General features: G+C 43.8%; 1 protein-coding gene across 1 annotated transcript in view; it reads left to right on the top strand.

Annotated features, from left to right (window-relative positions):
- The window catches only part of LOC147238630 (phospholipid-transporting ATPase ABCA1), a 165,041-nt gene extending 151,047 nt beyond the window's left edge, over window positions 1–13,994 (top strand). The window contains 2 exon segments of the mRNA XM_086198248.1: window positions 1,079–1,322; window positions 9,909–13,994. Coding sequence (XP_086054374.1) covers window positions 1,079–1,322; window positions 9,909–10,037 — 373 coding nt within the window. The 3' untranslated portion in view covers window positions 10,038–13,994.
- Window positions 13,995–14,215: the final 221 nt, after the last annotated feature.

Below are 14,215 nucleotides of genomic sequence, written 5' to 3'. Positions count from 1 at the left end.
AAACATTAAAAACAAAAACAAAATTTCGAAGAATAACAATTGCACACCATTAAAATAATAATAAAAAACGGTGTATTTGAACAGGAGTCCTGGTGCTCCCGTCTCTGCTTCAGTTTTCATCATAAATCACCAACCTGAGTTGTCTGGATTATTCACATAACACACAGTAACCCAGATTATCACAACATGTTCATCCATGACACAATACCATACATGGTCAGCAATATTAGTCTATCATTATCCCCTATAAAAAAAAATGGATGCAAACACAACATTTCTTGAAGTTATTTTTTTTCCTCTGGATCTGTCGCCCCCCCCACCCCCACCCCTGCCCCCCAAAATAATTCTCTCAAAATAATTTTTGAACGTTATGAATCATGTTTTGCTTTGTGCGTTATTTGTCCAGTTTTGAGTTGAATCGGATACATCCTGAAAGCTTTACAGCGTTTCCATTTTGGATGAAATATCCTTTAAGGTTGCTAATTTGTTCTCTCTTCTGCCGTGAGCCTCTTCCCTCTCTATCCTATGAATCCTGAACTCGCGCTGTGTCTCACTGATTCGTAGGAGTTGGGGCTGCCATGGCCTAAAAATGGAATCTCGCATTATTCAGATTTCAACTGTACATACACGGGAATTGTAGCTTGTGTTATGTGATATGTCATCGCATCTGAAATGCCTTTGAACCAGGGCTCTTTCACACCATTAGGGACCCGACGGCAAGTTGATTTCGCTAATGTTACCTGCATTTTGGCTGACACTGCCTTGTCCTTCTTGCATTATTTCTGTCGAGCTGCTCGCCTTTGTTTGGCCTGCTGAAATGAATTAGGTGTTCTGCTGCTTTTAGTTGCTGCGGAGTATTTTACATCAACTTCAGAGCAGACAGTGGTTGGCTGGACATTTTAGAAACCAAACCAGTTCGAACTGACTGAGTAGATGGGGCCTTTTTGGGGGGGAACAAACCTTAGGCTGTGGTGGTGGTTGCTTCCTGTATATTGAAATGAAAATAGATTGTCAGGTTTAAAGTGATGTCAACCTGAACCAGCAGAATTGAGTTCCTAATGTTTGACTCTCTTCCTAGGTTTGGCGATGGCTACACGGTGATTGTGAGGGTTGGTGGCTCGCCTCCTGACCTGAAGCTAGTGGAGGACTTCGTCCAGCAGACCTTTCCCGGGAGCGTGTTGAAGGAGAAGCATCACAACACGCTGCAATATCAGCTGCCTTACACGCAGGGGGCTTTGGCCAACATCTTCAGCCAGTTCACCAGTCATCAACAGAGACTGGGCGTGGAGGACTATTCGGTGTCCCAGACCACGCTGGACCAGGTATGCCCCGAAACACAGGATGAGTACTCAGATTAACTTTTACTCTTGAAAACACTCAAGATAAAAATGGCAACTCAATTTGCTGGGCCGTCCTCGGAGTAACGGCAACGGACCTGTGGTGCAACCACATGAGATGACATCTTAGTTTTGAAAAATGGCACAGAACATTTTTAACAGGTTTTGGTGCTTGGTAGTACCTCAGTGATTTAGTTGGTGCCTGAAAAGCACCAACCTTGAGTGCCCAGCCCTTTCCTCGCTTCCTGCCAAAGTGAATGCATGAGTCACGGCGGGCGCCTTTTCAACTAACGCAACAATTGCACGGCAATCGCTCGAACGAAAGCACGACGACCAATTAGTCGAGCAGGACACTCGGGCCCTGTGAGAGAATCACAACAAGGTAATTAACTGCACTCCTCAAAAAGGGATTTTAATTTTGGGGTTTTCAACTGATTGAGTGAACCGAGGACTGCCGTTCCACAGCAACACGAGTAGCGCCGTGCCTTCAGCTCTTTGCAACTTCATATCCCATGACATGCGCTTTCCTAGTGGAGTTACTGCCACTGCCGCAGTTTAGGTGAGCACTTTAACCTTTACACCACCCCGGCGTACGTTTTTGACACTGAAGTGCAACGATGAGCGATGATGTCGGTGGTTCCCCAACTTTTTGCCCCTGCAACACTCAACCTCCTGCTGGGTACCTCCATCCCATCAAATGGCACTGGGTTTACCGGTGGCTTGAGTAGCACCGCTAACATTAATTCTAGCTTTGTCAGCCATGGCACTGAGCAGATGTTTTCGGTGGTCGTGACAGGGTCTTCAGCAAATGCTCTTGCTGCTCCCGTGGGTTTGGGGCGGATGCTCCAGATTGTTTTGACGTACCCCCCAATGTAATTGCACTTGACACGCGTCCCTACATGAACGGACCCAGGGGAATGACCACAACGGCTCGTGAGCTGAACTTGCACGACTGTATCCCAACGTCCACTTTGTCAACATCGGGCTTGAGAGATTTGGACGATTCGAGGGCCAAAGCTTCTGCAGGAGGGTCCATGCACTTTACACCCAAACTTCAGTTTTACTTTACAAAAAAAAAAAAAAAAAAGGATTTGCAGTTCAAATTTTTTGAAGCTGTCTGTCACATCCGATGTCACACAGAAACTCTTGATGTGTTCTTAACACAATAGGTATCAGTGTTGCATCTCAGGCTGGTTATTAAATATGCATTTGCTGATATGCCCCGTCTCCCTCTCTCTCTCTCTGTCTCTATGAGCGTCAACTGAGACCAGAATATTTCGAGAGGTTGATACAACCATTTGATCAATATCACACGCTATTGTAATGCACTGAAGATAAAACTCTCCATCTTTCCATTATCATTCCAGAAAGTCTCTGCTTCATCAGTAAATGGTAGCAAAAACCCTTTTATTGCCTCTGAACATCGGTATTCTGATTTATAGAAAGAAACTTCATGACATATTTTCCTCAACCCAGATGTCGTATTGACAATGCTCCCTCCCAATCCAGTTAGAAAAGTTGCTCGACTCCTTTGCTTCAATTGTTCAGTAATGTCTGTTATTCATGAGAGCGAAAGAGTCTCAGCAGAAGACGAGGCTTTCATTTCAGATATCCGACAATCTCAGACCAAGTTCTATTATCGCCCTAATTCTGTGGAGTGACGGCTCAATTGAATGGCTCATTAAGTCATCAATCTGTGCATTTTAAGTGCTGCATAATGTTTAAAGATCTGTCACTTCCTCCACATGATTCTCTATTTTTACCCTGACTGACCAATGGCGACCGCACGCAGATTGTGTGGCGAAGACAGCTCCCTGAATTTATAACCCACCCTGTCTCGTGCGTCCTGGTAGCACAACAGCCAGGCCAGATAGTTGAGATAAACCAGGCCCTGCTTGTTGTGGACTTACTTCACCTTGTGTTTTCCAAATGGCCCCCGGGACCTGATGCAATCAGGCAATCAGAGGTGAGTGAGTGTGTCTGCTCTTGCAAGCCTGCCATTAGCTCAGCGGCAGATGAGCAGGTGGGAGGTGAGGATGACCTCTAAGGGTTCCACAAAGGTCACCAGTCCACTCCACAGGGGTAGAGGAGCCTCCTCTTGGACCAAAAAAATAAAAGAACATCCTACCATTCTCTTTTCCACAGAGATGCGATGTATTTATGTCATGATAATGCAGTTTCTCCCCTCTGCTATAAATCCAATAATGTCACATGAAGACAGTCCCTCCAGTATTTTTCTGTGGGTTTTGCTTTTTGTCACAGTTAAAAATGTTTGATTTTAACTTGATTGATTGACTTGAGTTGATATTCTTAAATAAAGTGGAAAAAAATCCACATCACTTCCAGAAAAAATGGCAATAAAATTGCAAGAACTGGAAAAATGTGTGATTTGGTGCGAAAATTGCTATTTCTTGTTGGCATGATAACTGTTCTAGAGCACAGAAAGAGCTGAGAATATTTCAGTTCTCAATTCGTTTTATTCTCTGAATTTTGATAAAGACTCAATAATTGTCTGCTCAAATGGGAAATTGCAATCTCTTAAAACTGTAAGGTTGTGTAATGGTACATTCCAGTTGAAGCGGGAAGTCGGGATGTTAGAGTTGCCAGTTGTAAATTTCAACTTGGAAAATTCCTCATTGGTAAATGATAAAGGTTTGCTGTCTTCAATGTTTTCACGCGAATACGCACACGAGACAGTGACATGTCACGTAGCGTTGCGGATCTGACGTCACTTCCAGAAAATGGCAGCCTCTGCGTCGATGAAAATTGCAATATTTTCCAGCTTTTTGCAGCAGAACTGCCGCCATTTTATGGCAACATCTCCTGAATTCTAAGAATACGCAAGAAACGCATTTTCCACAGTTTGCCTGATTTTGCATTCATTTATGCATTCGCACTATCGGCATTTTCTGGAGGGACTGTAAAGAATCAATAACTTCATATAGAAAAAAAGCAGACTTTCTTGTACGGTTCAATTATTCTACCGCTTTGACGGGAACGGAATAAACAATTCAATCCAGTTCTTTCTTATCCTTCTACAGTCCGATTCCCCCCAAAATTACTTTTGCAGAACGCTCTTTCTGCTTCACAGATCATTGGAGTCCTATCACCTCCAAAGTTGTGCAGTCTCTCCTTTAACCTTTTTGTCATCTTTCCCCACATGAAGCACTGGTCAACATACAGCAGATCTCAGGCAGTAAATACATCAAATGTGTAGCAGGCGGTCATTTTCCAACACGAAGGGGAGGACTGGAGAACCTTAAGAGACCCAGTCAGCCACCTTTCGGCTGATGATTTATAGAGAAGAGCCTTGACCTACAGTATAACACCCCCATCTCGCTCCACAATTAATATTGATCCAAACAGCTTGGAGCTGGGGCGTTAACGCTGATGGCCAGCACTGCGCTTTGCAAACGGGGCATTTGGAAGGTAAATGTGTCTAAAAGTGTCGCTTTACTGTCTCAAGGAGGCAGATGATGTGACAGGAATTTGAAGTATGTGCTCCTTTGTGTGTTTGACAATGGCTCATTTTCAACCTTGTCACCACCGAACCAATGAAGCATCTTGCAACCATAATATAAGTGGTTATTCCATCTTGCATCGCTCTGTCAAAATATCAGGCGAAGTTTTTTGTCATCGTTAACATTTCAAGTATTTAATCTGACTTCTGAATGAGCGTTTCTGACTTCATCTGCTTTGACACACTGAGTATCGTAAAGATAACTTTCAGAGGATTACAAAATGAGTACTTTCTCCGGTCCAGTAAAAGTAGATGTAATCTCTTATTATTTATCCAACTGTCCAATGATAATTCTGATGTGTAATTAAGCTATGGAAGCATGCTCCATAGAAAGAAAGAAAATTCTGTTTTTTTCTTTTTGGAATTTGTGATGTACATTGCCACAAAAAGTAGAAATTCTGCCTTGTTTACCCTGAATTACTGATTCAAGTTACGTTATGTGGTGACACCAAGGATTAGCTGAAACTATCCGGCTGATCATGTGTAACAGTACGAACCCGCCCCCGTAGCTGTGAGGGAGTCAGAGGTCCCGAGTGTCAACGTGCCACGCAAACAGGCAAATAAAAGCAGCTGTGTATGTCAGCGCGTCTTCCTGTCATTGGTATTCCAGTTGTTGAAGACTTGACATGGAAACGCGAGCACAGTTTTGCAACAGCATAACCTCACACATAGCGTGATGTTTTTCTTGTTGCGTTACTGGCGTGTAAAGGGGGGCGGGCAGTATAGCCCACTGCCATAGACGCTCTGAGGACATAAAGCAGCAGAGAAAGAAGACGACGAGGTAACTTCTGGTGTAGCGAGGGGCTGCGTGGTCAGATTGGGATCGTGTCTCAATGTGCTAAGTGGAGACGTACAGTAGTCCATCCATCCATCCACCCATTTTCTCCCGCTTATCCTGTCAAGGGTCGCGGGGGGTGGAGCCTATCCCAGCAGCCTTCGGGCTAGAGGCGGGGTTCACCCTGGATGGATCACCAGTCCATCACAGGACCAACACATAGAGACAGACAACCATTCACACTCACAGTCACACCTACAGTCAATTTAGAGTATCAATCAGCCTCGTCCCCTCTTGATGTCTTTGGACTGTGGGAGGAAGCTGGAGTACCAGAGAGAACCCACACAGGAACAGGGAGAACATGGAGACTCACAGAAAGATCCTGTGCTGGAGCTGGGACTGGAACCCGGAACCTTCTTGCTGTGAGGCGACGGTGCTGACCACCGCACCACCGTGCCGCCCGATGTACGGTGGTGCCAGTTGTAAAAGCTTTTGGTCAAGTCAAATCTGATTGGAAACCACCAAAAACACATCATAACAGCGGGTGTGAAGGGGGCATATTTGTCCAACTGTGCAGTGTTGCTGCCGATGGTCATTAACCCACATTAAATTGTTGCTTATATCTATTTAGTATCTTTTCGCTCATAGTAGCAGCTTCACCCTTGGGGTTCCCTCTCATCTGGTGTCCAGCAACAGCAGCTTGCTTTAGTAACAGCAGCCAAGCAGCATCAAACAGCACACAAACAAAGCTAGAAAGCAGCTGGTGAACATAGCGGTGTATTTAGCAGCCAATAAGAACGATATTTCACTTAGGAATTGGCCGAGAGCAAAAATACTGGACTCCAGAAATAAAAAATTCCAAATGAATGGCATGTTTCTCTGTGGGCACTGCTTTCATGGCAGCACATCAAGCGGTGCAAGCAGCAGCTTGTGTTGAGGTTGTGAACCGGTGCCTAATAAGGACAAATCTATCAAGATCCAGTTGTCTGCTCCAAGCTAGACAGTCACAGTAGATTTGGCATTTCAAAGCCGTGCCTACACCTACATTAAGCTGAAGAAGGAAATAGAAAATAAAGGCAGTTTTGCAAGTAGACAAAATATTACAAACTCAGTAAAACCCAGTGTAGTTACTCGCACCGCAAATTACTGCAGGAGGAGTGGGTGTGCTTCCTAAGTTTCTCAAAGACGAATAGATGGTTGATTTGCAGCAGACAAAGGACAGGAAATATCAAGTCGGACACCCCCCATCTGTTCAGGTTCCACATCTGAGAGAACTAACAGTCACCCCTGAGGACTACAGACCCTTTTCACCGCAGCCATTTCAGGGGTAATCACAGGTCTAATTAGGGCCTGGAAAATAACATTGATAAAAGTGTGATGCGGTGAAATTTCCAACCAATCGTGATCATGTGACGTGAAGATTTCATTCTCCAGGCTGGAGAATTTCCTCTTCTAAACCAGATTAGGCTTCTCCATTTTGCAAAATCAAGGGGCGAGGCCTCCAAAATTCACATATACGCAGGTGTGACATTACAATACATTTGTCAACGGCAGGTCATTCGTAGTCAAATGTACACCTGTTTAAATTGAAGCTTCATTTGATGCATTGAGGGCCAGTGTGATTGCTCTTGTCCAGCGAACCACCCTTAAGTTTCAGTTTTGGCCCTCCAAGAGAAAAGGTCTGGGGCACCCCTGCTCAAAAATATCCATTAATGTAAATGTCTCACGTAAAAAATATGCCATTATGGAAGATTAAATGGATCTGCCTCAAAACTGAACAGGTTTCTCCCATGGCCCATATTCCACCTGTCCTCTACCTCCAGCAATGACAAAGGATTTTTGTAGGGAAGTTAAATGCAAATATTCAATTCCAAGATGACAGCCTTGACTATGAATAAGGAATTCTTTCCATGCCTCAGCACACCAAGCCCACCCCATCATCCAGTGGCAGGGTCAGAGGCCAAGAGATGGGGGCTGTACTTTTTTTGCCTCTGTCATTCTTATTCTCTTAATCATTTTCCCCTGATAAGATGCCTTGACAGCTGTGACCTCGATACACTCTGCCAATGGTCGGGCGGCTTCCTCCTCAATTATTCTCGTCTGCTGCGTGGCTCTTTCCACACCCAAGATAAGGCTTAGCGATTGCAATTTGAGGTCAGGAGGCTCTCATTATAAACTTAAAGAGTTTTGGAAACACAGTAACATACTTCATGCAAATCTACGTCATGATGTAGGCAATACTTTGAACGTATTTACCGCAGTAACATGACGGAAGTCAGCAGAGATTCAGAAGCACGTGTGTGTGTGCGCCTCCATGTCCTGATTCCTCCTCTGGTACAAGTCACCTGATGACGTCTTGAAAAACTAGTTTTGTCAAAAGTCGGCGGTACAGGCAATATTTGCCCTAACGTGACTGTCATAAAAATAGAAGTACAGGCTGCAAACTGAAGATAAAACAAATAGTTGCCCTGGTAACGGACATGCATATTTTTTTCATGAACGGGATAAAGGTCTCATCGGTCCAGACGAATCTGTTGTTGCCATCAGCCGGGTTGTCTTCTGACCCAATAAGACGTCGTTCGCGGAAAAACAGCCATCAAGCGAACTCTGTCAAAATCCCTCATTAATTACTTCAATTTGTTATCCATCAGTTTACAAAAGTGTCATTATTGACTAATGTGAACTTTACAGGTTCCAGCAAAGATGGATGGATGGAAAAACTGAAGGGTTAGGTTAGGGGTATTGAGGGCTAGATGTTCTCCACTTTCCAAACATTAGAGCATGAATAAATGGTCCATTATGCTTCAGTAGTAATGCTTATTAAGCTCCATGAAACAGTTTTTCGCCCAAAGTCCAGTTGGTTGATATGTGCAAGCAGGCTTTCTTGGCCCCAGCACGGCAAAGAGGTACACCAGCACGGAACGTGCCATCATCTGGCACCTCAGCTGGTCAGTGGCACCACACTCGTGACGAAATATTCTCAAATCTTAAATGTAGTAGCGGACCTACAGTTATAGAGTCCAATTTAGGGAAGACATCTGCTCCAACTGTTCACGCTCTGGAGAACCGGGGACCACATCAAACTGGGGAGTCCCATTAGCCTCTGCTAGCCTTTATGGATATCCATGCAAGTGATGTTCTGTGGTGGAGGTTGGGTCGGGAGCAACGGGAGGAGGGACGATGGCGTTTCATAAAAAGCCAAGGCAACCAGCCAAGCATGAGCGTTCCCCGACAGGAGAACAATTTGATTCACTTGAAATCCCACATTTAAAGTTGCCCTTTTTAAGTTTGAAAACAAGCTAGCGCCGGTCTGTTCCATCCCATTATGCCACTTTTGCACATTAAGAGCTGCTAGTCAGTGGAGCAGGACGGAGCAGTGACTCTAATCCGGACTCCCTCTGGATGTCCCAGTTCCCCCTACACCCCTACGCAGGAAACTCAATGTGGCCTCTTAGTTTTGTGATGTCATTCTTTCGGCGGAACCTGGGCGTGCTTGAGCGAGGCGATTCATCTGCAGCCGAGTGTTTCCCATATTGAATTCACACAGACCTTTGTAATTAAAAGTCCTATTTTACATTTTTGCTCCCAATGATTGTTGGCCAATTTAATTTTCAGTATGTGTAGTTGTGAAAGAGATAAAATTCATGGAACTTGTTCATCCGCATCCGCCGCCTCCGCTGGAATTGCTCTGTTTTCCTTTATTTCCATGAAGATTTTAAACACAATCTTGTAATTCACGTGTCCGCTTTTAATGAAACAGCAGTGCTCTCCTTATTTTATGTGATCCTCTTTGTTTGCTTCCTCTACAGAGTAAAATTCCCCCGCATAACCCACGATGCCAAGAGAACGAAAGGCCAGGACTACAGTGGTGTTTACAACACAATGAAATATACGGCGCTTTTTACGAACGCCGCAGGATTGATTTCATCTGACATTAAATGGACATCACATAGAGAAGAATGATTGTTTTATTCTCTTTCTCAGCTGGTCAGAGATGTCAAACTGACATTCACTGTGTGAGACGAGACGCTTACTTGATGCTTCATAGCTCATGCCTCATTCACATGCATCCCGTCGTCTACCGCCATTTCTGTTTGTTTAGAGGCGGAGAGTGGGAGAGCCAATCTGTGATACAAAGAGAAATGTCCACAGACACACGCCCCCCCATACACACACACACACACACACACACACTCATCTGTGTATTAGTTTTATCTTGCCATTACCCTTAAGTACTCCCTCCCTCTCTCTCTCTCTCTGCTCTTTGTTATTGCAGGTGTTTGTGAATTTTGCAAGACACCAGCACGGCGAGGATGACTCTCAGGCCTACGACAACCCAGTGGACATGTCAGATGAGATGCCGCTACAAGCTGTGAAGACCTCGGGAGTGGCGGAGAAGTCGTAGAGGGGAAGCCTCGCGCATGCTTCGAACTGTAGATCAGCCATAGAACTCGGAGCAGAATCAAACATGCGATTGTAGTGTGACAATTTAGGTGTTTCAGGCCAAAGCAAAACTTTAAACTGGCCCTGGAAAATCACAAAAGTTTGACAATATCGCCCTCGACAAATTCATTCAACTGCACATAAAAACACACACAAAAAACACCATTTACTAAGTAATTCTTTATCTGTAATTTCGTTTTTAGCGCCTTGCGTTTTCTTCAACGAGCCCCAGCTGAAAATTGTTAAAAATTTCTTGAACATTGCATTTTACTGGACTCAAAAATTACTGTTTATACAGAGAAATATTTTCAACTCATCTTTTCCTGAGGTCAAATTTGACCCTTATTCAGTTTTTCTGGATTCAAAACATTTCAGTGTACGTCCATGTGCATGAGGCCTTTTGACCCAGAATTCAACAAAGTACTAAACTTGGTTAGGACGTTCACTAGCAGGGTGGAACACTGAACCTGATGATGATGATGTGTTCTTCATACCTTGTAAACAATCCAGGCAGATGGGTCATCTTTGAACTGGGACCAGGTCCCTGGGACCCTTGGAACCTGAGTACATTCAGCACACCAAAGATCAAGAAGAAGAAAAAAAATCAACTTTAAGTGCAGAATTATTGGGGGGGGGGGACTTTGTGAGAAGAAGACTATGGTGGCCGAGAAAACTTACCACAACGCGAACGCCGCGACTCAAATTAAAAAAAAAAAAAAAGCCAGGACGCAAATAAAGACACGATGCAACTGAGGAAAAAAAACACAGAAGAGAGCAGACAGGCGGAAGGAAACGTTTTTGAGAAATGTATGCAGTTGTGCGCAATTAATGCCAAATGTATGTGTTTATATTTCTCAAAACTTGTATTTTATGATAGCAACATTTTTCTTGTGCTGCGTCCGAAATGCCAAGTAGGTCGGATCGTAGGTCTCAGAGCAGGTCGTAGGCTGTCCGAAACCTCAACTGGTGCGAGTAGCGACCTACTTCGCGACCTAAATTCCAGCCTAAATACGCCCACTTTGTAGGTCGGTTCAGGTGCATCCTACGGAGCAACCTATGGCCCACAATGCACCGCGGACTTCTTCTTCGTCCCCTAAAAACTTGTGGACCCGCAAGCCAAGTTTGCGCCACCGACAGTCTCCCATTCTTATGCAACACGAACATTTCTAGTCATTGTTGATGACTAAAGGTGTGTTCACACCAAACGCGACGCGGTACGAACACAACTTTACCGGTGCGTTCATGTGCTTAATAGAAAATGAGTGAAAGGTGCATTCGGAATGGAGTGCAGTATGACAGTCAGGCCAGCAGGTGGGGCTTTCGTTGGTGCTGTCTACCTATTTGTGGTATCTGTGCTTTGCCAGCAGAGGTCGTGCTTCACCACCGGTGTCTGATTGGTCCCACAGTGTCTAGGTTGTAGGAGGAGGCTGTCGCGGGAGGTCGTAGCAGTGGGACGTAGGTTACCACTTGGCTATTCGGACTCAGCCTTGGCTGTCTTTCCGCCTGTCCACCGGGAAAGATCGTATGATGTTACCCGCGTCACTTAAAAGATTTGGGCCGCTCACTTCCGTTGCGGTGTTTTTGTTTGCTTTGTTGCTTTTTTTTCAGCTGTGTTGAGGTGTTTGTGTTGAGCTTTGTCGGCCACCGTGGGAGACATCTTAACAGTACAACAACCATGCTTGGGAGAATTTTTTTTTTTCCCAGTAGTTTTGTTTTGAGTATCTTGCTGATTTCTGTCAGCACACGAGAGTTTAAGGGCCAAATGCTCTTCAGAAAGCAAAACGCACTGCACGGCACTTAGGATACCTCAGGTTTGAACTTAAAATTGAATCACGTTTTTGGGGGGTTTTTCATGATCTGTTTACATGTTCCGCTGTACGTCTATTTAAAGATGAAAAACCTGCCTCGGTGTGTTCTCCTGCCTCACAGCCGCTGCCGTCAGGTGAGCTGTTTGACTCACAAATGCTAAAAATGCTGCATCACTTGATCCGCCGTTCATCAACACATCAAAGAACGTCAACAAGCGGCTAATTTTAAGGTGCTTTTGTTCGCAGAAAGACTTTGAAGGCTGGGTTGTTGGTAGGTTTTTTTTTTGTTGTCGTTTTTTTTCTTTTTTGTGATTGGCTGACAGGCAGTGATGATTAATAACTGGTCTTTCAGATGTGTGAGCCTCCAATCAGCTGCAGGAGATGTTTACTGAAAGGTTACAGCAGCAGGACAGGCTGAATCAGCCAGCTGTCAAACATGCCGGGTCTGCTAGGAAGGCGACATGTCGTGTGTGTGTGTGTGTGTGTGTGTGAGAGAGAGAGAGAGAGAGAGAGTGGCAGTAGGAATTATTTAGGAATGCCTGTGCAAGGTCTGAATTTGACTTAAACACATTTTTAATTCAAATACGTGGCTGAATTTTACGTTTGCATTTCCCTTTTTAATCTGTTGAGTTGCAGAATGTGCTGGTGCGATATCAAAGCTCTCCACGCTTGACTCCATCTGTTAAAAAGCCTCCACTTTAGTGCCTTATTTAATGCGAGTATACACTTTGATTTCAATTGACCATTGGCTAAGCCCTTCCTGTAATTATTTTGCTGGTAAACTGTTTTTATCTTGATATGATCTGTTTGATTGACTCAGTCCAAGAAAACTTAGACGGAGGAAAGCTGGGCAAGCCAACAGGATTTTGCGTGCGTGCGTGTGTGTGTGTGTGTGTGTGTGTGTGTGTGTGTCGGAAGCTTACAAGAAGTTTTGCAAAAGCTACCAACTCACTTTTGTTTGATTTTTGGAAAGAAATTGGAGAAATGAATTGCAGATTTGAGCAATATTAGCAGCATGAGCAGGAGTTTGCTCTCAGCATTTCCGGTTGAGGATTAGAATGTATGCTTGATAGCGACGTAGCCGGAGGACGAAAATAACACTCAGATGTAATCCTGCGTTCCTGCCCAGCTCTACAAACGTGTCCACATTTTTCTAGCTGTGTGTTCTACACCATTAATGTTCAAACATAAAGGGTCTGTTGATATTTTTCATCTTTCGCTTCACGTTTCTATTTTTTTTTTTTTGTGATAAAAAGAAACTTGAAAACCGCCTTTCTGACATTCATTGTATTTTTTTTGAAAATGAAATCTCAACCTGTAAAAACAATCTACACTGCAGTCCTGCACCTGGAAATGTTTACATACACTTTTAATTTGTGTTGAAAGAGATATTTATGAATGGATTCTAAAGGTCCAAACCTATTGCAAGCGTTAATTGATGGACCCCTTGGCGCCCTGTCGGCATCTGATTGAACATGCCCCCCCACCGCAGAACCGGGTCCTGCCTCTTGAGAAGCAGCTGTGTCCTCTTCTGATGTTCCAAAATCTAAACCCATTTTGTGGCAAAATCACCACGGGTGTTTGACATGCCGCTGCCGCCGCCCCCCCCCCCCAACCCCGCCCCCCTAACAAAAAAATAAAACTTAATATTGTCTTTGACAATTTAAAACAATTGATCGACTTCAGAATGCACGTTTACATGCTTGCTTTACGTTTGGGCTTTTCGTTTTAATTTTTCACCTCTGTAATAATCCCGATTATAGTTTAATTATTTAATGCAGCCCTGACAGGGTGGATTTTCAGAGCTCTCTCGCCTGTGCGTGTGGACTTTTGCCTCATAAACTGACAAATTATTAAATATTTGCATAAGAAAAGTAATTTCTGTATTCGTCTACTGATTGACAGGGTCCCATCGTGAGAGTTGTTGTTTTTTTTTTGACATGCTTTTTTTTTAACTTGTGGCATTTTTACTTGAAGTAAATCTTTAATTTGCAGGCTGAAGTTATATTCACAAGATGCTGAAATACAGACAGCTTTCACATTGAGCTGAGTTGTGTCCTCTTTAGGGGAAAAAAGACATTTTATATACTTGAAGAAATATATTTTGTCAAGTCAGTGCACAGTTTTTGTTTTCAAAGTTTTCTGTATGTCTTTTTATTTCATTCCTCGTTTGCTAATTAGCTGATATGCTAGTGAGGTTTGACACATTTTCTGTCATTTATAATTATGTTGCTGCAATTTTTGAGAAAAAAAAATACTCCAATATCAATTTTCTGTGTATTCCATGTTGATTAGATCATAAGAAGACATGGATTTTGTCGGACAGTACGCC

This window comes from Aulostomus chinensis, chromosome 24, assembly GCF_037954235.1.
Source record: "Aulostomus chinensis isolate RoL2024-O1b breed Wild chromosome 24, RoL_Achi_v1.0, whole genome shotgun sequence".
Taxonomy (NCBI): domain Eukaryota; kingdom Metazoa; phylum Chordata; class Actinopteri; order Syngnathiformes; family Aulostomidae; genus Aulostomus; species Aulostomus chinensis.
The sequence above is the reverse complement of the archived record's forward strand: the minus strand, read 5'-3'. Positions and strand labels throughout refer to the sequence as shown.